Source organism: Cnephaeus nilssonii (assembly GCF_951640355.1).
Source record: "Cnephaeus nilssonii genome assembly, chromosome: 22".
Taxonomy (NCBI): Eukaryota; Metazoa; Chordata; class Mammalia; order Chiroptera; family Vespertilionidae; genus Cnephaeus; species Cnephaeus nilssonii.
Window position 1 is genome coordinate 26526687 of NC_137093.1, and position 21671 is coordinate 26548357.

Here is a 21671-nt window from a genome sequence, read left to right on the forward strand (position 1 = left end):
AGTTAAAATGAGTTGTTTTTTTAATTATTTCAAAATGTTGCAATTACATGAATTACTGTTCAGAAGTCTCCCACTTTTCATACAAAAATACTGTGCTACTGATACAGTTGAAAAAGTTCAAATGGCTTCTCCTGCAGGAGAAATGCAGAGTCCCCAGGAGACGGGAACCCTGGGCCACCTCAGTGGCTCCCCAAGGACGCATGCCCACCACCTGGGACAGGGTTTCTAGGCACCGGCCCTGCCTCCCACCCAATGCGCCAGGGCTCCTCTGTCTCCAGCATCCGCCCCCGAACCAACAGCAGCAACTTCCCCCTATTAACGGAGGGCTGGATCTGGGGGGTGATGGGGGGACGCAAGTTCTCCCCTAGCCCGTGTGGCCACGACTACCTGCCTGCCCCATTCACACGGGACACTAGTCGGGGTTCAGTAACCAGCCTCGACAGCTCCGGGTCACCCAGGTCTGCAAAGGGCCTCGTCTCGTCACCATCCTCGGGAGACCTGGCTGAGTCGGTGCCGCAGTCGCCACCGGTGTGAAGAGGAAGGCCTTCCCAGTGAGCAGGTGGGCGGGTTTGGAAACAAAACAAAGCAGTTACATTATGGCTGGTGGTCCTGCGCGGGCAGGCGGCCCAGTCAGTGCCAGGAGGCACTCAGCCGGGAGGGGAGGCCAAAGGTAGTGATGGGAGGAGCAGCAAAAAGGTCCAGGACCACTTACCACCTTAACAAACCGAGACCAACAGAACGCTCAGCCAGGAGAGGCAGGGCTCTGGTTTATGCAAATGGGGTTAAAACTTCTCTGAAAGGGAATCTGATCAGCCCGACACTTACTTTCTCTTTAGGGTGAGCAGAGGGGATGACGTAGGTCTTGGGCATGACCGGGCTCTGGCCGCGCCCGCACCTCTGGGACAGCAGGAGCAGAGGTCACCCAGGTCCTGCCTGGTCAGACCCCTGGTCCTGAGAGTCCCCTCCAGACAGCGGAGGAGGTTCCCCTCACACACTCTCCCATTTCTGTTTAGGTCCCTCAGCAGCGGCAGCCAGGAGAGGCCCTAGAGGGAGCCCAGGGCCTCCCCAAACCGGATTTTCTGTCCTGCTTTCAGCTTGAAGTCGAAGTCCTTGGGGGCCTCGAAGATGAGCACAATGGTGGAGCCCAGGTTGAACTCGCCCAGGTGCTCGCCCTTGCGCATGGGGATGCCCTCCCTGTTGGCCTGGGTCACGAAGCTGAAGTCGTTGTAGGAGCCCTTGCTGTACCGCGGGCTGTTTGTGTGCAGGTCCTGGGGAGGCAGAGGCAGGGCATGTGGAGGCTGGCTCCCTGGACCTTCAACACAGCCTGTGGCCGCCCCACCTGCTTGCACAGGGAGGTGGGCACAGCAGCTCAGCCCAGGGGCCGGTGTCTAACCAGACAGTGCCCGACGCCCGCTCCGAACTAGGCCGGCCATTGAGGGGTCAGACCCGACTGTTCTCCAGCACAAATGAAGGTGCGAGACCGGCACCCGAGGGGGCAAGGGGCAGTCACAAACCGACACCAAGAAAGGCCCTCCCTCTCCAGCCACCTCCAGGGAGGGGCAGGGGTCAGAACTGGTGCTGACCGATCTGGCTGCGCAGGGGACCCCAAGTGGCCTGGGTTCTGCTTACCCGGTCAAAGTAGATGCGGATGGAGCCCACGTTGGTGGCCCCCACAGCCGTCAGCGAGAAGAAGCCGTGCTTCCAGTCCCCGGTCAGGACCACCCGCTCGTTGTGGCAGAAGAGCTCTTTGATCCAGCGGGCCATGCCGGGGTTCACGGACATCAGGGAGCCTGGGACAGCGGGGACACTGCTACTCTCCACCCGGCGGGAGGCCCAGCCGCCCAGGGTCACTCGTGTCACCGCAAACACTGGGGGGCCGGGTCCCTGAGACCCAGAAGACGAGGGCATGTGGGGCTCAGGCAGCTCTCGGCCGTGCCGGCCTGGCCTACCTGGGAAGTGGCGCCGGTGGGACACGGTCCAGTCGGTGGGCGAGTGGAAGCAGTGGTAGTCGCCGGGGGCCAGGTAGATGACGCAGTGGTAGAGCTCGTTCCCTTCTCGGGTGACCAGCTGGCTCCGGAAGGAGCTGCAGGAGGCGGCTGTCGGGGGACACAGGGCCAGGCTGTCAGACGGGCACCCAGTGCCCCAGCGTGGGGCCTGTTTGTCATCGGGACTCGGGCTCCAAGGAGGCCCTGAAGCGCTGGGCAGAGTGATCCCTGGCCCAGGGGCCATCAATTCCTACAGCCTTCCCCGTGTCCCCTTCCCGACCTTTACCCTCTGACCTCAGGCCAGCCACACTGCAACAGGGCAGCCCCGCCAGGACCCACCTGGTGGGAAGGGCAGGTCCTCCACAGAGGCACGCGGGCCCAGGAACGACTCCAGCGAGTAGGTGACCCCCTTCACCTGCTCCACCTCCGAGTTCTTCACCTGCCCAAAGTTGAGGATCTTCCCATCCGACGGGCTGATCTGGAAGGGCAGGAAGGAGGGTCTTAGTGCCCACCCGTGGAGGCTGTTGGGACTGGTTCCCAAAAGCACAGGCTACATCCTGTTTCTGGAGGGAGGAGTGAAGGCAGGACCAGGCCTCACCACGCTGTGCACGCCACACACGGGCCGGGCCTGCGGCTTCAGCTTGCGCCGGAAGAACTCGCTGAGGTTGCGGTAGTGGTGCAGGTCCTCCACGGCGGCCTCCTTCATGTTCACCCCGAAGGTCCAGATGTACAGGCTGTAGACGGGCCGGCGCAGCCAGTGCGGCAGCTCCACCTGGTTAAGGCGACCCCAGGCCCGCGACAGCAAGCGCGTGGGCACCGACTTGTACAACGCCACCTGCAGGCCACAGGCGGGTGGGTGAGTCAGCCACCCCGCGAGCCCACTGCCCCCCTCCAGAGGCCTTGGGCACCCCACGTTGGCTTTGTGATGTGGTTTCTCACTAGGAACCAGACTGAGCTTGCAAAGGGGTCTCCCGGACTAAGTCCTGGCCCAGACCGACACCGGGACTTACACCTCGGGTGTTTGTCATTTCACGCAAACCCAGCTGCCGTCCTAGTCCCCGGGGAGAGACTGGCCAGCTCAGTCTTGTTTCTTGAAGGTGAGGGGGCATAAATGGATCTGATACCGTCAGACAGGCTGTGGCAGGAGGCCCTGCAGCCCAAAGTGACTCCCTGTCCTAACAGGACACACTCCCCCTCCACGGTCAGGGCCTGACATGCAGATGCGGTGTCACTCGCCAAGTCCTGGACATGCCCTGCTGAGCCCGCCCAGCAGGCAGGCATCCTCCTGTGATGGGCCAGGCCACACGGCTGGTCGCACCTGGGGCTCGTCCCAGGTGGGACAAGGGAACCAGCCTCTTTCTGGGCCAGGTGACCCTTCTAGGTGCCACTGACATATGGGATTGCTAATTGGTGGCTGTTGTCTGAACAGAACCAAGTCCCCAAGGTAAAAGCAATTTCATTCCAACTTAACCACCTCTAGGTGTTGAATGCCTGGCTCCCAGAACTCACAGCGGACGCTTGTACACTGCAGTGGCCACAGCTGCCTTGTGACCTCAGGTCTAATGTCCAGAGCTCCGTAGCTTTCAAGCCTCCAGACACCCACCTGGGCCGTCCAAGGGCCAGGAGCAGGGTCTCCTCCTTAGGGCCGCCTGCCCTTCAGGGAACTGCCCGGGCTCCCATGTCCTCAAAGGCACCCCCTTCCCCAAGGGCCCACACAGGCTCCAGCCTTCCTGGACCGCCCTCTGGCATCCAGCAATTAATTTAGATTTTTCTCAAAATTACCTCTAAGCTCACTCCTCCCTGAACAAGGAAATCAGACCGCCACCGTTTTCTGAATGCCCAGGTGGGTTCCTTCGAGCCGCGGAGCCCCCACATGGCGCAAATGCAGGCAGAGCTGGCCCTCAGTCACCCGTCGGCAGGACCACACAGCCACCGCCTTTCAGCACCCCGCCTGGCAGGCTCAGCCCCACAGCCAGACCCCTCAATGACAACTGTCTCCTAGGTCTGGTCCCTACCTCAGGCTGCCCGGGTGGGCCCGGCCAGCAGCCTGCACACACTTACCCTGCTCACGGGCCTCCATCCCACCCGGCTGAGCGGTCTGAGGGCACCGAAGGGCAGGAGGTAGTAGAGGACCGTCAGGGGCCAGGAGCGCAGTTTCAGCGCAGGTCTGGACATGCAGCTCAGCTGTCCCAGCCTCCGTCGCAGGGCCAGCTGGGGGAAGTGCAACCTGCAGGCAATGGCCACGTGGGACGGGTCAGCAGCTGGGGTCTGGGAGGGACTGGGAGCCCCACCCACCCTCAGCAAGCTCGCCTCAAGGAAGCCCAGCAGCACCCGCCGTGTCCAGCATCCCAACCCCATTCTGAACCGGTGGCTTGGCCGCCTCTGGTTGGCAGCTCAAGTCCCAGCCCCTCACACCTGCCCGCGGCCGGGAGGACAGGTGTCTGTCGGCAGCTGAGACTCAGGGTGAGGTCCGGCTTCTGAACACAGGACAGGCCCTGGGAGGCCCATCAGGGCTAAGCACCACCTAGCCCCGCCCTCCTGGGGCACCAGCAGGCAGTCTGATCTCCCAGCGCCCCTCGGCATAGCCGCGCACTGCGGGGGCGGGAGCTACTGCTACTGCCCACCGAGGACGAGGACCCGGACCCGGGGAACCGACGATGGCTCCAGGCCTCTTACTTCCTCCTCTGACGGGGTAAGGGGTTGGGACTGACAAGATCACAGAGGAAAACAACCCCCTCGCAGTACAGCTCCATCCATCAGCATGGCCACTCTACACCAGTCAGCTTCTCCAAAACCCATCGCAAACTGCCGGGGTATCTGCCACACCCCTGGCCCGAGCCTCCCCAGCCTCAGCCCCAGCCCAGCGCACTCAGCTCGGTGCAGCCTTTCCCCAGAACCCGGGCCTCCTGAGGCCCATCAGGGAGGCCCGTGTCCCCTCTGCCGAAGCCCCAGTCAGGAGGCCACCCACCCTCCGAGCATGTCCCCGGGCCTCAGTCTCCTCATCTGCAAACAGACTGCATTCAAATGGATCACCTAAGTCCCCCATCTGTGCCCGGGCAGGCCCAGAGGAGCTGTGTCCTCTGCCCCCCGTTGTTGACCAAACCAAGGAACAAAGAGAGGCAGCTCAGCTGATACTGAAAGCAGCAAACACGGAGAATCCAGCCGACGGCCAGGCCCAGGTCAGCCAAGCCCAGGTCAGCACTGCCGCATCCATGGCTCCGGGGACTCCCCCTCCCCCCACCACTTTTTAAAAAGGCCTGGCTGGTGGTGGAGGCCAAGCAAAGCCAGACAAATCCCCGCTCCCCCGTCCCCCTGCCCCACCCGCCCTGCTCCCTGCAGAAGCACAGGGACCAATCCTGGAAGAGCTGCCCCCAAACGGGGTGGGGGCGCCTGGGGAGGGGGCGCCGCCGTTTAGGAGCAGCGCAGACAGGGGCCACCAGCCCGCTCCGCCGTCCCAGTACCTGAAGCGGGCTCTCCGACTGAGGCCCCCAAGGCCGGGCCCCTCCAACCGCGGGGGAGTCCCGGGGCCCCTGCCGCCACCTCCACTTCGGGGCCGCTGGACATGAACTCTGACCTTGTGGAGGTCGTGGCGGGGAACAGCAGGGTTAGGAGGCCGCTGGCAGCATCTCACCATTTCGCCGTGCTGAGCTCCGGTCCTCGCCTCGCCTCTGACTGACACATGGTGGGCGGGCAGGGAGGCGGCGCCAGCACGACCGCCTTTGTTCCTCCTCCTTCCGCCCTTCCCCCCAGGAGCTCCTGGGCTGTCACTGCTCGCGGTGGCTGGGGGGCCGCTTCCTCGGCCCGCGGCTCTCGGCTCGGAGACCACTGGGTGGAGCAGGGACTATTGCAAAGACAGGCTCCGGTCACACACCTGCTGGGCCTGCAGCACCGGCCCTGAGCTCGGCCCACGCTGTCCCCAGCTTGGCCACCAGCCTGCTCCAGTGAACCTCGGCAGTGAGGGGACCGGCCCCCCTGGGCTCCAGGAGCACAAGCGGGAATCAGGGAATCTGAGCCCTGCGCTCCAGGCAGGCGCCCAGCGTCGCCCAGTCTGCACCTCGGGAGGCCCCTCCCTTGCCCAGACCTGACCCATTTTCCATTCAGGTGACAAAGTAGCATCTGAGGAATGAGGGAGGGGAGGCGGAAAGGTGGGCCTGGTGAGACCCTGGGCATCTGACCAGCTCTGGCTCTGCCTCCCGGCCCATGCCCGGGACCCCCCATACTGGGAGCACCCAGGTGACATCAAGGAAACGGGCATGGAGCTGGGACCGGGCCAGGACTGAGCTCATCCCTGCCCGCCTCTGCCCTCCCATCGGTACTGGGAACAAGGACAGCACTCTGGCCGGGCGCTAGGCGAGGGGAGGACACAGTGCCTCCTCCAGGCCCTGCCGGCAGCCTCACAGATACCAGGGAAGAAGAGCAAACACTCCAGGTGGCTGCTGCCTCAGCCCTGAAGTCAAGGCCCGGGGAGGACACCCCATCAGCCTGGCCTACAGCCCCAGCTGCAGGCCGGCAGGGGGCAGGGGCAGGGGCCGGGCCAGGCCATCTTTCCGCACGTGAAGCGCGGCTCCAGGGCAGCTCTGAAGGCAGAGGACTCACTCACCCAGGGCCCCACATGGCCAGCGCACTGGGACCCACACGGAGGCCCCGACTCGACACGCTCTATCATACAAGCGGGACCATGACACCCAGCAAACCCACCGCAGCCAGAGAAAAAGGCCAGCTCTCACCTGCCAAGTGCGCAGGGGCCCATGGGAGCCAGGACCAGGCTGCCTATGTCTGGACCTGAGCGTGGATTTCTGCCCTGACCGAGGAGACAGCAAAGCCTGGCCCACCCAGCCCAGAGCAGGTCCAGACCCCGCCCCAGGCCCCTGGCCTTGACCAGCGATGGCAGGGTCAGTTCCCTGTGGGGGGCCAGGCCTCACCCGGAAGCAGATGAAGGCACGTGCCTCCTCTGGCCCTGAGGGACAGGCCCACAGCCCCATGGACACCCCTGCCTCAGGCTGGGATCTCCAGCCAGCCGTCCTATCCCTGATGGTCAGGTCGCCTCAACCACACCACCCACAAGCTGAGCGTGCCCCACCCTCCCCGTCCACCAGGCCTTGGCGCCATTCTGCTCCCCAAGCAAACAGGCCCAGAGGGTGCTGGCAGTCGGGGCTCAGTTTGGTGCGTGGCTTCCAGGACGGGGTTCTCTCCCTGCCTCTAGAAACTGGAAAGCTCGGATTCTCATGGGGCCAGCGAGGCCTGTGGGAGGGGAGGGGGCCCAGCCGCCACCTGCCGGTGCTGCTCACGGCCATGGTGGCCACACAGCATGCGGTCCTGTCAGAAAGGCACAGTCCAGCCCACAGACAAACCCGCTTCTCTTCATCCTCCAAGCAGAGGCTCGTGCTGGGATTTCATGGTCCCCCAGACCTCCCCGCCCACAGGGGAGGGAGCTCAGGGGAGCCTCACCCCCAGACCTGGCTCCCGACGTCTCCCCTTCCAGACCCACACTCTGGGGGACAGAGGTGTCCTCCACTGGGCGGTGGAAGGAACAGGGCCGAGGCTGCCCGCGGGGAACCAGACGGAGCCCACGCCTGCCCGCCTCTGCCCTCCCGGCTGTGCCTGGGAGCGGGGACAGCACTCTGGCCGGGCTGCCAGGCTAGCGGGAGGACATGACATGCTGTTCTGGGGGTTCACACTGAGCAGTGCTGCCATGTCCCCGTCCACCTCACTAACCAGGGCGATGGGCTGTCCCCTCAGTGGAATGGACACTCCACCTCACGTAGGACGGACTGACCCAGGCCGGTGACCAGCTACGTGGGTGGGTGTGGGCGTGGGCCACCCGCCTCCCAGGACCTGGCACTCAGGTCTCAGAACTGTCCACCCTGCGCCCCCTAAGAGGCTCTCCCTGCGCACACAGGGCCCGACAGCCCCCGGAATCTTCTGCTGCACCTCGAGTGGGACTCTCCCTGGGTGCCAGGTCAACCATCTCGAAGCCTCAGCAGAACCCCGTGCCCCCTAAACGTGTGCACCGGCCTGACTTTGTGCCCCACCCTGGAGGGCAGAGCCGCTCCCCCCAGCTCCCCTAAGGCGGCCACCGGGCTAGAAACGGGCAAAGCGTCACGAAGGAGCGGGGCAGTGGGTCTCCCGTGATGTGGGTGGGCCGTCTCGGAGAGGCCTGGTCAAGAGACTCGGAAGCAGAGATGGCCCAGGGGCAGCCGGGGTGGGGCAGGGCTCCCCCAAAAAAAGGCCCTCCTCTCGGGCAGTCCCCGGGCCGGCAGGGAGGGCGACAAGTACTGACACCGCCAGGTCCCGCTGAGGAACAGTGCAGCCCGCCCCAGGCCCTGGGGGGGGGGGGGCACAGAGGAAGCCAACCGAGCTCTCGGTGAACAGTGCGCCCCCCCCCCCGCCCCAGGCCCTCGGGGGGGCACAGAGGAAGCCAGCCCAGCTCTCAGCGAACAGTGCGCCCCCCCCCCCCCCGCCCCAGGCCCTCGGGGGGCACAGAGGAAGCCAGCCCAGCTCTCAGCGAACAGTGCGCCCCCCCCCCCCCCGCCCCAGGCCCTGGGGGGCACAGAGGAAGCCAGCCGAGCTCTCAGCTGGAGGCACTTCCCCTTTCTCGGCCCTGAGGCCCAGGGTGCAGAGGAAGTGAGCTCATCCAGCCGGCCCAGGGCGGCCCGCGGGCCGGGGAAGCCCGCTACTTGGTGGGGACTGGGGGGTGGGCTCCTTGGGCCCCCAGGCCTCAGGCCCCAAGCCCTGAAGGTGTGCCTGAACCGCGGGGGCTGGCGGCCTCCCAGCCGGGTGTGGAGGAGGAGCCCAGCTCACTCACCGGCAGGTGGTCCCGTCCCGCTGGCTTCCGGGCTGCGCCCCACTTGGGAGCCGCTGCTCCGCCACCAAAGCCTGGGGTTGGTGAGCAGGGCTCCGCCTCCAGCCACTCAGACAGGGACAGAAGGGCGGACACCAGACACCGGAGCTGTGCTCCGCCCCCCCCGCCCCCCCCCCCCCCCCCGCCAGCCCCGCCTGCCGGGGCCCTTTAAGGGGAAGAGGAGACAGCACCCTGCGGATCAGTCAGGGCGTTGGGAGCCTCGGTCCTCAGCCGGGGCTGGGCGTCTGGGCAGCTGCCTCCCTGAGCCCCTCCCCACACCCACCCCTCTGGGCAGGCTGGGCCTTCAGGTGCCTGTGACTCCACTGGACTAAGGAGACTTGTCTAGCCCCCAAGTGAGAAAGCGAAACAGAAGGTATCCTAGTCCTTGCTCCTTCCCACACCCCCTCCTGAAGACACAGGCTGCCCCACCCGCCCCCGCTTCCTCTCCTCCAGTTCACGGTGGTGGGCCACGCCTGATGCACAAAATCCCGGGGTAGACCAGCAGACAAGCCCAGGGGCCAGGTGTGCCCCTGGGCGGAGCACGCGGGACGGAGAACATGTGGGGTGACCTGGCCCAGTCTTGTTTGATTTTCCTGTCACAGGTAACAGTCACCGTTATTTTAGATTAGTTTCAGTTGTACACACAGTGTTAGACCTGCCTTTCTACACTAGACAGCAGACCCCTAGCCTGTGGGGCCAGCGCAGCCACATCCGCATGCCCACCCAGTCCACATGGATGGGATGACGCACTGAGCATATCCGACCAGGGCAAGGGCTGCCAGGAAGACCCTTGGACCACAGACAGGCAGGATCGGGAGCCTGGCTGCAGCGAGTGCAGGCCCTGTGGGCAGCACGCCACTCGCCGGCCACACCGCTCAGAGGCGCGGTCTTCTGGCTCAGGCTCCGAACAAAACCAAGCCCAATTCTCCCACCGAGAACGTGGTTTCTCAGCAATGTGGTTCCCTGGACAGGAGAGGCGCCTCGGGCTGTGAGGAGATGGCAGCTGACCAGGGCGCGCAGACAGCCCACGCCTGTCCTCACTGGGACCGGCACCTTCTCCAGACAACCTGGAGACCTGGCTGCCGCGGTGGGAGCAGGGAGGCAACGGGAGGCTCCTGCCTCAGGGCGTCCTGGGCATCCCGCACCAGCAGGAGCAGAGGGCGGGACCTGGGCATCCCGCACCAGCAGGAGCAGAGGGCGGGACCTGGGCATCCCGCACCAGCAGGAGCAGAGGGCGGGACCTGGGCATCCCGCACCAGCAGGAGCAGAGGGCGGGACCTGGGCATCCCGCACCAGCAGGAGCAGAGGGCGGGACCTGGGCATCCCGCACCAGCAGGAGCAGAGGGCGGGACCCGCTGAGGCCCAGCCTGGGCTCCCAGCATTCTGTGAGCCCTGCTGAGGCGTCAGACCCCTTCTCACCTTCACACTCCAAGCAAACGCCACGTGAGACGAGACAAAAAGGAGCGAAAGCACAGAGAGGCCGCACAGAATGCTGGCCGCAGGCACGCCAACAGCAGGTCCTGGGAGCCTCCAGCACCGGCCGCCGGCCCACCTGGACCAGCACAGGTCAGTGGGTGGAGAGGCCAGCTCCTCATGTGCTGAGTGGAGGTAAAATGACCAATCAGGCGGCTCCACACCACCTCCCAGAGTTCATTGTGACACTCCAAGCCCCTCAGGGGATGGTGTTCAGAAAAGTCATAAACACGCCCAGGTCTGCCTGCGGATCAGCCTCCCAGCCTGCCCGGACCTCCTCCACCCACGGTTCAGCAGGGAAACGCCTTCTGGATTCCGGACAATGGCGGTCAGATCATTTCTGGGAAAACAAAAGCCCTTGGTGAGTTGACTTCCCACTCTGATCGGGCCCCTTCCGGCCAACCGGGTCCTTCATTTCCTCTGAACTCCGGCGGGTGGGAGCGCCACCTCTCACCACTGGGGGCTCTGCGGCCTCAGGCCTCTTGGCCCCCAGCACGTGCGGACAGACCCCCCCTCTCCAGGTCACCCCCTGCAGCTCCCCGCCGAGCGCCGGGGCACCAGGAAGACGGGAGCGGCCAGTGTCCCAGCAGCCCTGCAGCCCGCAGGCTTCTCCGGCGCCCGGGGAGCCCCTCCGAGGCTCCGAGGCAGGGTGGCCCGCAGCCTGACGGAGAGAACAGGTGCACGGCAGGAACAAACTCACAGCGATGGAAGCCTTAAGGTCAGACCGGAACCTGAGTCCAGTGAGCCGGGACAAGCGGGCTCGGAAACAGATGGACAGCGGGACAAGCTGCCCGAGCGTGGACGGCAGACACAGGCCCGAGGAGCCACCCTCAGGCAGGGCGGGCGGCCAGCACTCCGCGGGCCAGGCTGCAGGCCGGGCTGGTGTCCGGGAGCTCTTCGCCTCCCGGTGGCACCTCCGTGGCTTGCAGGAGGGCCGTGTGGGCTGCTTCTTCCCCGAGGGCCCGTGTCATCGGCGGCTTTCCCACCACAGCCCCTCTGTCCTCAGGCCAAGAAAGGACCCAACAGGCAACGGCAGAGACCGAGGGGAGCTTGTCACCAGATGTCATCCGGCGTGGCACTCACGTCGCCCGACGTTCCCAGGAAACCCTGGAGTCACCACGCCTGGCATCCCCCAGTAGCTTTAGGGGCACAGTGCCACACCCCCTCACCCCTCGTTAGGAGGTACTTCAGAGGCTCTGCTCCCGCTTTCGGACTCACGGGGACAAGAGGACGGCGCATCTAAAACCTCAACTGCCACCCAGACGCAGACCCCGTAACCCAGCATCTTGCGCTCTCCGGGCAGACACTGTCAGAATCGAGTTGAACTGCAGGGCACCCAGCTAGTGTGACAGTTTGCTGGTGTGGGAAATACACCCCCAAACGACACGCAAATGTTGGAATTGGTCCCAGAATCCTTAAAAAATGGTAATTTACAAAAACCCTCCGAGTGCCCCTGCTGAGATGCGGCCCGCTAGTCTGTAATGAAAGGAGCTGCTGGGCTCTCTGAGGTGGAGAAGAGAGGAGCCCGCAGAGAGGAAACCCGTAACCCACAGGGTTCCAGAGGCTCTGCCCGCCTCAGAGCCCTGCACATGCAGGTGCTTAACTTGCAGGAGGTCCACCGAGCGATCGGAGCTGCGAGCCCGTTCCCAGCGCTCACCAGGGTCAGGAGGCACCTGCACTGCAGCAGGCCGGGGGAGAGTCCTCGCAGAACACAGGGCATGGAGTAGGCACCCCGAGAGCCACCCCTTAGTGACTAAGGCTCAGCACAACAGCAGGGCTAAACTGGTCCAGAGCAAAGGCCAAGCAGTTTACAACCATCCAGTAAATCCAAAACCCTATCGTCTGTAACCAAGGACACTGAAGAGTAAACAGTGTGTCCGGCTGGCGTGGCTCAGTGGTTGAGCGTCGACCCATGAACCAGGAGGTCACCGGGTGACCCCTGAGCTAACCAGCCCCGCCCTCATTATAAACAATCACCTTTCAGGCCCTGCCTCATCTATGGCGGGCGCTGAGAAAAGAGCTGACACTGGTCTGTCATGACGTTGGAACGAGCCAATTCCTCCCAAATGGACCTTCTCTTGAAATGAGTGGGGATATCCTGGGGCGTGTGAGCTCGTCACCGGGTGAGTCAGCCGGACAAATGCTGGGCCAGAGAGGCAGCTTGGCTTTCACACGTGAGGACAGTCACGAGGTCAGTCTCAGCACACTGGAGCTGAGGAGACCAGGAGGCCATGGGAGACAGAGCCCGAGGACAGAGAGCCTTCGGTCTCTGGGTCTGGTGGGTTACTACAAAGGCCACGGCACGTGACGGCAGACACGAGGACAGACAGACACCTGTCAGGGTGCAGCCACATCGCGCTCTGCATGGCCCGCGGACTAAGGCAGTTTCAGGACTGAGGGAAGCCTAGTGAAACCATCCCACTGAATTCTCCTGGAGGAAGAGGGTCAACACCAAGAGCCAAACAGGATTTTGGGAGGAAGCCTATGTAATATGTAGCAGGTAACGCCAACAATTCCTAGATAAGCTGTCAGAACTGGAGTCATGTTCCAATCCGACCCACTGCTGTTGTTTTAAAGTCCTCCAAGGACATGTTGGGGAGAGAGGAGGGGGAGAAGCATCGACGTGAGAAACATTCATCGCTGCCTTCGTCCTGCCCTGCTGGGGACTGAACCTGCAACCTTTGGGTGCCCAGGACGACGCTCAACCGAGCCCCTCCAGCCGGTGACCCACTGTTTACCGTTGAAGACACAAAGACCCAGACAGAAAGTGACGGCCTAGTTCACACTGAGGAGCATGCTGGGACTCGCAGACGCCCCGGCCCTGGCTCAGCCGAGCTGGATCACCAACATGGATGCGGCGGCTCACGAGGACACCCGTGCATCATTCCCAACACCGGCACGTCTTCCCTTCCCCCCTCTTCCGCCCAGGCTGCCAAGGCCGATTGGTATTTTGTATTTTTCATTTGTTAAATATAGCTGCAAAGGAGGCAGTTTCTAAACGTACACATTTATATTCGATTTCGGCATTTACTGAGTATCTGCTCTGAGTCAGGGACGGTCCCGGGCCCCGGGAAGCACAGGTGAGTAAGGCAGCTCGTTACGCATCACACACGGGTCAACAGTATTGCAGCCTGGCCCTCCCCCGTGGCCCTCTAGAGGGGAGCATTTGAGCAACAAGGACAAAGGATTTGGTTATTTCAGTCTGGTTTCTGGTGAGAACTTAACCACATCCCCAAAATCCAACCGTTTTAGCTCATCCTCAGCCTGAGAAGGCGTGAACAGCCAGGAGGCCGGCCCCAATATAAGGCAGGAGCTCTGAGGGTTTCAACAGCAGGACATTCCCACTCAGAGCCCGTGGGGAGCCCGGGCAGGTCTGGGACAGAAGAGAGAACGCCTGTATCTGGCCAAAGCCCACTGGAGACATGAGCTCCAAGAAAGCGCGTCTCACTTTTTCAAACACTTGGACTTTGGAGCATTTAAAGTGACGGGCAGTTGTGCTAGATGAGAAACAAAGGCGGTTCCATCTCATTCCTACCTCCCAGTGACCTGCGAGTTTGGGCGGAATCTCCAATCCCAGCTTCTCCAGCTCTCGCTCCCTATACTTCTCATATTGCCGGTAACCTGCGTACCCGCCGCCGCCAGTCAAAACCAGAAACGGCAGGGGGCGCAACCGGAACAAGGTTCGAGCCGGGGCAGTGTGCACTTGTCTGGCATCTGTAAGAACAAAAAACCAACAACAGCGACAATGTTGAGCCTGGGAAAAGGGACAGGAACGAGTCATGCAAACCCAGCGCCAACAGGGGGCCAGGAAGTCAATGCATCTCAGAAGCCTCAGTGCAGGTGAGTGGACTCGGAAGGGATCTGACAGGCAGGGGCTACCTGAGTCACTACTTGGGACCCTTCTGTCTCCAAATTCTATCAATTAGCAAGAGACAAGCATCTTTCCTGTGAAACGACAATGCACCTCAATGGCCGCCACAGCCACAGAATTGAAGAAAACACTGAACAACAAAGAGGTCAGACACTAATCCAGGTTGCCAGCCAGTCCCCACAGGCCCAGGACTGAGGGCCAGGCACCCTTTCTCACCAGGCCTCTCTGACCTTACTTTAACAGTGCGCCCCGTTCTTACTGGACACTACTGTTCTCAAATGCAAAAGCTCGTAAGTTCTTACAGTTCAACAATAATTTAAAAAATTAAAAATGTACAAAGGGTTTGAAGAGACATATCTTCAAAGAAGATACACGAGCGGCCAATAAGCACATGAAAAGATGCTCAACATCTGTTACGGGTTGAACTTGTACCCCGTCCCCCAGCTCATATACGGAAACCCTGACCCCCCGAGCTCAGAAGAGGACCTTACTGGGATGGAGGTCTCCACAGGGACTCAAGTTAAAATCAAACCATCATGATGAGGCCTAATCCCATGACTGGGGTCCTTATAAAGGGGAAATTTGGACACAGACACGCACAGAGGGAGAATGCCACAGGAGGGAGAAGGAAGGGACTGGGACGATGCTTCTGTAAGCTAAGGGAGCCAGACGGCCGCAAACCACCCGACACCAGACAGTGGCATGGACAGCCGTCAGAAGGAAGCAGCCGTGACCCCCTCATCTCGGACCTCTAGTCTCCAGAACCTCGAAAAAGCGAATTCTATTGTTTAGGCCACTTGGTGTGTGACCATCACAGCAGCCTCACAAATCAATACAGCATCACTAGTAACTAGGGAAATGCAACTCCAGCCACAGGAGCTACCTCCTCCCACCCACTCCGATGGTTATAATAAAATAGTAAGTGTTGGCAAGGACGTGGAGAAACTGAGCACTCACACGACTGGTGGGATTGCAAAACAAGGCAGCCACTTTGAAAACCAGCTTGTCATTTTTCTCAAAATGTTAAACATAAAATTACCATATAACCCAGCAATTCTGCTCTTAGGTATGTACCTTAAAAAAGTGAAACATACATCTACGCAAAAACTTATACAAGAATGTTCAACAGAAACATTATTCGTAACAGGCCAAAAAAACCAACACTCCAAATGTCCACCAACTGAGACTGGGTAAACAAGATGTGGTGATCCATTCAGTGGGACATTGTTTGATAATGAAAGGGAATGAAGTATTGACAAATGCTACAACATGAACCTGAAAACATTACGTAAAAGAAGCCAGCCACAAAAAGCTGTATATTGTGTGATTCCATTTAAATGAAACTAGAGGCCTGGTGCACAAAATTCGTGCAAGGGGCTTGGCCACGGCTTCATCTGGAAGGACATCCAGAAGGTCATTTGGCTGTCTGGTCAATTAGCATATTACACTTTTATTATTATAGCTACCCGGTATAGGAAACATACCATAAGTGATTAGTGATTGCTTGGGGGAGGGGGGCGGGAGAAAAGAGGAGGGACAGTTTAATGGGTCGAGTGTTTTTCATGGGAGGGCAAGGAGGAAGTGAAAATGCCCTAGAATCAGACAGCGGTGACAGTTGCACAACTCTGTAAATACACTAACAAACGCGGAGATGCGTACCTAAAAGGGTGAATTCTGTGGTGTGCGCGTTACTGATCAACACAACTGTTACTACAACCGAAGCTCTAGAGTGACTTCCAGTCGCCTGTGCAGAACCAGAGCACACCCTTCGTCCGCCCGACCCCGGGAAGGAGCGCCCTGCCCCCGTGTCGCTGCCCCTCCGGCGGTTCTAGCTGCTGCTGTTCCTCTCTTCAGTGAGCAGGTGAGGGTGTCATTAACCTCTTCCACCCTCTGATGATGCCTAGTGGACCCTTACTCCTCAGTAACTAAATCCTCTACCTCTGACCACCAAGAAGGGTTTGTCAAAAAGCAAGAACACTTTTTTCTCTTTCTGGAATGTCTGGTGATGAGAAAACTTGTATCCTCCCTGCACCAGCCCACATCCTGGACTGACCAGTCCCACTCTACTGAGCACCGGCGGGCATTTCTCCGATTACGGGTCTCTCTCTCTTGCCTCTCAAAGGCTTGCTTTCCTCTTCCAAAAGGAAGTAGTGAGCAGCGAGCGCCCGCCCCTCCTGACCACCGCTGCACTTCCTAAAAGCACAGCTTTGCTGCAGTTCCAAGGGCACAGCTGAAGGCCGGAGGTTCCCCATCTCCATCTCCCCGGGGTTCCTGGGGTTCCCGCACGCAGCCCAATTCAGTAGCGGCCAGGTGCGCTTCTGTAACCACCACAGCCTTCCGCTTCTGTTCTCGCTAACCATCTCCTTCTACTCCAAGGCACGCTATTGGGCAGTTACAAACAGCTCTTGGTGTGATGAATAAAAAGGGTGTTTAGGTAATAAGGACAATACACATTTTCAAAAGGGTTCACAGAGCTGCCTTAAGATCAAAAAAGTTCCTAGCCCACAGTGTGGGTGGGGAACTAATGTACCCGGGCACGTCCTGCTGTGTGAGAGGAAACTGGTTTGTTTACCTTCTTTGAGGAGCAATTTGGCGGAGATGCCAAACTGTAAAATACATAAACCTGACTCAGCAGTCCTACCTGCACCAACAGATCCCGAGGATGCAGAGATGTTACTATAGCACCACCTACAGCAGGAAAAGACCGGCAACAAATGCCCAGCCCTAAATGGCACAGTCACACAACAGGCGGTAGGCAGCCGGTAAAAACAAGGATAACAACAGCTACTGCTCCCGTGAGACCACGTGCCAGGCGTGTGAGCACGTCCCAGGCACATGTGCTTGACTCCCAACCGCACCCCAGGAACAGGTGCCCGTGTCTCCCAATGAACCGAGAGCGGCCCGAAGCCAGAGAGGCCGACACCGCCTCCGGCTGCTACTTACTTTTCGAGAAGGCTCTGAGGGGCAGCTTCCGTAAGGGCTGTGGGAAATGGCTCAGGGCAGTGTTTTCCCGGTGATGGAGGCTACAATCAAGCAAAAATGAACCATTAGACATTGTTTTTTTAAGTTAAAACAATTAGATCAACTGGCAAATTTTGAATACAGTCTATAGATTCAACAATATTACGGCATCAATGTTAATTGCCTGGTTTTGACCATTGTACTGTGGTTATGGACGAAAATGTCCTTAGCCCTCGCTGGTGTGGCTCGGTGGATAGAGCGTCCACCTGCGGACTGAAGGGTCCCGGGTTCGATTCCGGTCAAGGGCACGTCACTCGGTTGCAGGCTCCTCCCCGGCCCGGGCCCTGGCACAGCCCCCTCTCTGTGGCTCACTTTCTTACTCATTCAGTTCTCTGCTCAGATGTTTCCCCTCCGTTTGGTCTGTCCTGACCACCCTGTGCCCAAGAGTTGCCCCTCTCAAGCACTCTAATCCCTCAATACCTTCCTTTATTTATTTATCTTTATTGTTGAACCTTTATTTTTCTTCCTAGCACTTCTCATGAACTGAAAGAAACAGATTCTATGCATTTATTCACTTAATTGTTAGCTGTCTGTGACCTGGATGGATGCAGGGGTTGTCTGTTTTCCAAGGGCCTGCAATCTCGGCAATGAGGTGAAGCCCCGAGGAGGACGGGCAAGGTCAGCCAGCTGTCTCTCCCTCGGTATCGGGAAGCAGGTGGTCGAGGCCCCTCCTGTGATTAAGCACTCAAGTCTGATTGTGGGGCTCAGATCTCAGGTCGGCCACGTGTTAGCTGCGTGACTTTAGGAAATTTCTTAACTAATTCCAAGCCTCAGTTTCTCTACCTGTAAAAACAGGACCTACACCTCACTCCGAGTGAGACAATCGTAAACCCCTCAGCCCAAGGCCTGGCACCTAGTTACACATTACTACATATTAAAAGTTACATATATCGCTATAGATACAGTAAAAGAAAGAGAGTTTACATTAATCTGGCCCACACTGGGATGGCCATGTCAATTGTCTATGACCAGTGTCCATGCTGTCTGGTCTGTGCCCATATTGTCACAGTTATAAAAATATTTAAAACATTTTTTAACTTACTGATTTTTAGAGAGAGAGGGAGAGAAACCCTGATTTGTTGTTCTGCTTATTTATGCATGCACTGGTTGCTTCTTGTACGTGCCCTGAACTGGGGATCGAACCCGAAACTTTGGTGCATTAGGAGGATGCCCTAACCCCATGGTCGGCAAACTGCGGCTCGCAAGCCACATGCGGCTCTTTGGCCCCTTGAGTGTGGCTCTTCCACAAAATACCACGGCCTGGGCGAGTCTATTTTGAAGAAGTGGCGTTAGAAGAAGTTTAAGTTTAAAAAATTGGACTCTCAAAAGAAATTTCAGTCGTTGTACTGTTGATATTTGGTTCTGCTGACTAATGAGTTTGCCCGACAAGGCCCAAAAATATTCTTAACATCCCCTCTGGCGGTAACGTTGTAACTATAGCTGTTACATCTCTCCTGTGTTCTAAAGCTGTGAGAGTTTTAAAAACCTGCCGGCGGGCCTCCTGACAGCCTTATTTCACAGTCTATCTTACACCATTTCTGGGGTGTTTTCTCTCTCTCCTACTCAACTGGAAAGGCCTACTCTTCCCATAGTCCCGGCACCATGGCTGGCAGTGGTAGGGATGTCATATAGACTGGTGATGGCAAGTCTTACACAACCAACCACTCCCTAAGCACCAGGTCCTTACTTGCCCGAACCTGAGAATTATTGGGGGCACTTAGAGCCCCAGCCTACACCTGCTGAGTCTGAATTTGGCAGCAGGATAGGGATTTATATGAGACTCTCTATTTCTAATACATATGTACCCCCATTCTTGTATCAAACATGGCCTCAGGTTTTCACCCTAGATGTTGCTTTCTCTTTGTTCTATCGCCTGTCGCCCATCACGCAGTTACTGAAAAACTTCCCTGCCATAGGGGGCTTTCGTCTGTGTGTCTCACAGAGGCTGCTTTCCTGAAAACTCAAGAAAAAGTTACCTTTTAGTTTTTTGTATCAATATAGTTGCCTTCTGTCTTGATATGTAATATCTTTGAATATTGAGACATCTCATTGTACCCAAGTCCTTATCCCTCCCAATCACTGCACCTAAATCGTCTTTTGTACTTACATTGGTACTAAAAAGTGTGACTCCACACTCCCCCCCTTTTAAAAAATATATATTTTTATTGATTTCAGAAAGGAAGGGAGAGGAAGAGAGAGAGAAACATCCATGATGGGAGAGAATCATTGGCCGGCTGCCTCCTGCACGCCCCACATTGGGGATCGAGGCTGCAACCCGGTCCTGTGCCCTGATTGGGAATCAAACCGTGACCTCCTGGCTCATAGGTTGACTGACGCTCAACCACTGAGTTACGCTGGCCGGGCGACTTCCCCCCTTTTTTTTTTAATGACAATGAGTAAATCCTCCTCCTCCTCATTCAAAAAATATTTTAGAAATGTCACTTTTTAGTCTTCCCAACTCATGACACCGTTTAAAAGAATTCATGGCTGACGCAAGCAGCACACCTGGTAATATCACCGAAACCACAGAGACCCACCTGTTCAAACCCTACCAGTTACCACCCAAATACCCTCCTGAGCTACCTTTGCAGAGTCAATAAAGGGAGAGCGAAGCTTTCGTGTCAAGGCCACGACAGTTTTGCTCCCCGCTCAGTGCAAATTCAGTGTCTTTTACTTCCCAAAGTGACAGCGAGGGGTGGCCTCGGGTCACAGAGCAAGCTTTGGTCAACGCCTATAAAACGAACCCTGCAGGAAACGCACAGCGCCCGCGTCTCAAACCTTCCGCCTTAGAAACCACACCAAGCAGCTGACCCTGAGTCACAGCTGCCAACGTTTTCATGCATTTTCCCAGAGTCCAACTTTTCCCGAGCTATAGGGGACAATAATAATAATAATAATAATAATAATAATAATAAATGCTCCCACGGTGGGCAGCCTGAGGTCCTTGGAGGAAGGGAGGGAGGGGGAGAGATGCCCGGGTCGGGGTCCTGGCGAGTCCCTCCCCTTCCCAGGGCCTCCATTTCGCCCACTCCAAGAAGAGCCGGATTTGGATGGCGCCTCGGGGTGTCCTCCAGCTCTAAGGACCTATACGAGTTGGGAGTCGCCTCGGTAAACGAGACCCCAGTTCCAATCCCACTACTTTGGGATTACGGGACTCAAACCCCTCGCTTCCAAGAACAAGAACCCGAAGTGAAAGCCGCCCGACGGGCTCCCAGTCCAGTGCTCCCCCCACCTCACACCGTCCCTTCAGGAACACGGATCCCTGAGAGGCGTCCGGTCGCGCCTCGCCTCGCCTCGCCTCCAAGGCGACACGCGGCTTCTTCCCTCTGGTCTTCTCCCTTTTGTCCCTTTTTCTTATCCCCATGTCGACCTAGCTGGCGAGGGCAAAGCCAGGGCGCTTGGACCAGACCCTGACTAAACCCCGACCGCCCTCCGCGGCGGCAGTCGCACCTGCTCGCGAGCTCGAGGTGAAGGCGGGTGACCCCGTCTCCCCCGGGGCGCCCCCCAGGGCGAGCCGGCGACAAAACACGATTCCTCTCTCCCGACCCCGGCTGGGCCCAGGCCGCCCCCCTACCAGCACCGTACCTGCTCCGCCAGGGCGCGACCTCACGCAGCAACCTCAGGTACCGCTGCCCCACGGGAGCCGCCATCTTGTCTCCTCCTTCTCCGTGGGCCACGCCCCCTCTCGCACGAGCGGCGCACGCATGTGGCGTCACGAGCCTCGAGCTCACGGAGCCAATGAGGGACGCGGAGCGGTTGTGGGCGGAGCCGACTGAGCTCCTCCCCTCAGGCCTCCCCGCCCACCAGCGTGGGGCTAAGGGGCAGCGCCAAAGCCGGGCTGGGCCGGTGTGGGAGGTGCTCTCTCCCGCGGTCCTAAACCTGGGCCGGGGAGCAGCGTGGTCAGTCGGGGGAGAGATGTTCCTTTCTCCTCATGTAGTTATGTATTTTTTCCTTTAACATATTTTAATGTTTATGAGAATTCGAGATTGTTATATCTTGCTGCTGCTGGATTTGCCCTTTTTCTTTCTTTCTTTTAATGTATTTCAGAGCGGAATGGAGATGGAGAGAGAGAAACATCAGTGATGAGAAAGAATCACTCATCAGCTGCCTCCTGCACGCCCCACACTGGGGACCGAGCCTGCAACCCGGGCATGTGCCCTGACGGGGAATCGAAAAGTGACCTCCTGGTTCACAGGTGGATGCTCAACCACTGAGCCACCCAGGCCAGGCTGGATTTGCCCTTTTTGCCATGATGAATGACCAACAGCTACTGGGCATTGCTTTCTTCTGAAATTTCCCTACTGCCACTAGGGGACAGAATTAGCCTAACATTTAAGAACCAGCACTAAATCCCTGTGATTTTGTAAACTGAATGGTGGGGGCTGAGCGGCATTACGGCATTACGGCATTTGTGGGCTCTTTGTTTTCCTTAATGGACCCTTTTCTCTATTAAAAAAAATTGGTTAAAAATTATATTTTA

At 58.8% G+C, this 21671-nt stretch overlaps 1 protein-coding gene across 7 annotated transcripts; it reads right to left on the reverse strand.

Moving 5' to 3' along the window:
• Window positions 1-7: 7 nt before the first annotated feature.
• PISD (phosphatidylserine decarboxylase) lies at window positions 8-20875 on the reverse strand. Of its 7 annotated transcripts, XM_079762486.1 has the most exons (10): window positions 20777-20875; window positions 17114-17193; window positions 13835-14013; window positions 5447-5826; window positions 4047-4212; window positions 2584-2820; window positions 2325-2463; window positions 1950-2096; window positions 1630-1790; window positions 8-1268 (listed from the first exon to the last, which is right to left on the reverse strand). In XM_079762486.1, exons 1-10 carry the CDS (start codon window positions 20839-20841, stop codon window positions 1044-1046), a joined length of 1779 nt encoding a protein of 592 aa, XP_079618612.1. In that variant the 5' UTR covers window positions 20842-20875; the 3' UTR covers window positions 8-1043. The 7 variants fall into 7 exon arrangements, with proteins under 7 accessions (XP_079618612.1, XP_079618613.1, XP_079618614.1 ...); XM_079762487.1 differs by lacking the exon at window positions 20777-20875 and having other exon boundaries at window positions 5617-5826; window positions 17114-17192; XM_079762488.1 differs by lacking the exons at window positions 4047-4212; window positions 5447-5826.
• Between the last annotated feature and the right edge of the window lie 796 nt (window positions 20876-21671).

Excerpts from the sequence above, each read along its gene's own strand:
- PISD (XM_079762486.1), bottom strand. The coding sequence starts at position 20,841 with ATGGCGGCTCCCGTGGGGCAGCGGTACCTGAGGTTGCTGCGTGAGGTC. Across the intron at positions 5,827-13,834 it reads AACTCGCAGGTCACTGGGAG|TCCCTGCTCCACCCAGTGGT; the intron begins GTAGGAATGAGA and ends TCTTTGCAATAG. Across the intron at positions 1,269-1,629 it reads TCCGCATCTACTTTGACCGG|GACCTGCACACAAACAGCCC; the intron begins GTAAGCAGAACC and ends CTGCCTCCCCAG.